Below are 2,087 nucleotides of genomic sequence, written 5' to 3'. Positions count from 1 at the left end.
TATACCCCATAAACCTCAACAAAACAGGATTCAATCCTTAAATATCTTTTAAAGATAACACAGCTATATTTTCTTGTTGAGGTTGTTTTATAAACAAAACTGCTCCTCTTAATCTCTATCAATACTTTTTATAAGAGACCACTTTTGAACTTTTCAGGTGTAGCTTCCTAATACACATTTGACTGGATTCATCAATCTGATAAATCAATTAAGTGATGTTGCAAAGAAATGATGTTGACACATACACACAATATGACATTGACTGCACACAAGATACCTGTAGATTTTCCTGCTCATCTGTGTTTTGATATTCAGATTGCAGAGCATCCACCTGTCGTTGTAGGTCTTGAATTCTGAAGAATAAAAAAACGAACAATATCCGTAAATCAAGATGTTTTTAACTCTGAATTAATATCATAATGCATGTTCAATATTTGCTTTGGAGGAGTTTATTCTGTAACTGATTTTACAATTCTGTAATTGTTTTTGTGAATCCAATATTTTGTAAAGAAACATTATGCCAGAGGCTCTTTCAGACAAGAGTATATATATGAGAGGGAGGGAGCCATGAGGTACTTCAAACTGATAATAATAACTATATGGGTGTCGTGGTCTAAAATATTTGTATTCATGTCATGTGTACTTGTTTGTAATATTTGTACAATGGGTCTCAGGCAAAAATGTTTATTCTGGAATAGCCCTTATCATATTTTCATCAACATCAATACCTTTTTCTTCTTGAATTTTCCTCCGTCTTTTTGAGGTTTAAATCATCCAGAATTTCATTTTGCTGAAAAAAATGACAGGAAAAATATTCATGCAAATATCTTTGCTTGTCATGCTAATTTTCCCCCAGTAAGTATTAAAATATATCAAAGAACTTTCAATGGTCAAAACATCTAAAATAAAAGAGCTTATTTTTTCAATAGTCAAAATCCTCAAAATGAAAACTTTTTTTGGAGAATTCACTTTAAAACAAAACCAGATGAATACAAGTAAAGCGTTCGGGAAAATACATATCTTTGATGAGATATTTTTCTTAACAAATTAATGTGAATATTTGTAAATGATAACATTGCTTGAAAAGCTCCCTACAGAGTTCTACGAGAGCTAAATCGAACTGATCAAAGCATTTATTTAAATGATAAAACAGTTCAAATGAATATTTCTGTCTGGTCAGAATAACTTGTAGCTTCAGCATTACCTTGTCAGTAGCTGCTTCTATCTCTTTGCTATTTGCCTGGGCTTTTGTTGCAAAATCTCTGAGGCTGTTCGTCTGAAATATACTCCATGCTTTAACATTTCTACGTCTGAAATATACTCCATGCTTTAACATTTCTAAAGAGTTAGAGTCAAACTTTATCAGAAGACATGTTATGGTGATATTATGATACCTATTGTCCTACATATGAAAGAGTGACTAATCTCAACCAAACACAAATTTCTCGATACCAATGGACACTATATGAAAAAGAAGCAACTCCTGATTCCAGGAGACCTGATTTACATCTAAGGGACTTCTGTATACCTCTTGGGTGTCCTCCTGATAGAGTTTAAATAGGTGAAGTTTTTTCTTTATTCCTGAATTATAATGGGGGGGGGTAACACTTTTCACAGAAATAATCGAAGATCTGCATATTGCATATGAACCTTTGATTTTATTGCTGATAATTTTTCCATTCATTATAAAACATCTGGTCCAATCCACAACTTGGGAATGAATCTTGAATATTTCTCATCTGAACACATGCATTTCAATTTCAGAAATATTTTCAAACTGCAATATACTAATTAAGCTTATTTTGAATTAGTCACCTTCTGTTTCATTTGTAAATCAGCTTTTTCTTTCTTTGCTGCAATCTCGTCGAGTCTTCTCTGCAGAGGCTCAAACTGCACTTTCGCTTGCTTCAGTGAGTCCATTTTGCTGTCTCGATCTCTTTTCACTACATCATACGCTTTCCTTTTTTCATCGTATTCCTATAATGTAAATACTGTTTTTAAAGCAGGTTCGAGAGCTGTGTTTTTGGGATTATATAAAATATCTAAAGCAGACCTATCTTAATCTGTGATTATTTTCGTTATTTTTT

General features: G+C 32.4%; 1 protein-coding gene across 1 annotated transcript; it reads right to left on the bottom strand.

The window, feature by feature from the left end:
* Positions 1-93: 93 nt before the first annotated feature.
* On the bottom strand, positions 94-1,975 carry LOC110444168. Its single transcript, XM_021488575.1, has 4 exons — positions 1,816-1,975; positions 1,205-1,276; positions 729-790; positions 94-353 (listed from the first exon to the last, which is right to left on the bottom strand). The coding sequence occupies exons 1-4, from the start codon at positions 1,918-1,920 to the stop codon at positions 209-211; spliced, it is 384 nt and encodes a 127-aa protein (XP_021344250.1). The 5' UTR covers positions 1,921-1,975; the 3' UTR covers positions 94-208.
* Between the last annotated feature and the right edge of the window lie 112 nt (positions 1,976-2,087).

Source organism: Mizuhopecten yessoensis, unplaced genomic scaffold (assembly GCF_002113885.1).
Source record: "Mizuhopecten yessoensis strain PY_sf001 unplaced genomic scaffold, ASM211388v2 hete_36049832, whole genome shotgun sequence".
Classification (NCBI taxonomy): domain Eukaryota; kingdom Metazoa; phylum Mollusca; class Bivalvia; order Pectinida; family Pectinidae; genus Mizuhopecten; species Mizuhopecten yessoensis.
The sequence above is the reverse complement of the archived record's forward strand: the minus strand, read 5'-3'. Positions and strand labels throughout refer to the sequence as shown.

Excerpts from the sequence above, each read along its gene's own strand:
- LOC110444168 (XM_021488575.1), bottom strand. The coding sequence starts at position 1,920 with ATGGACTCACTGAAGCAAGCGAAAGTGCAGTTTGAGCCTCTGCAGAGA. Across the intron at positions 1,277-1,815 it reads ATTTACAAATGAAACAGAAG|ACGAACAGCCTCAGAGATTT; the intron begins GTGACTAATTCA and ends AGTATATTTCAG. Across the intron at positions 791-1,204 it reads TAGAAGCAGCTACTGACAAG|CAAAATGAAATTCTGGATGA; the intron begins GTAATGCTGAAG and ends CATTTTTTTCAG.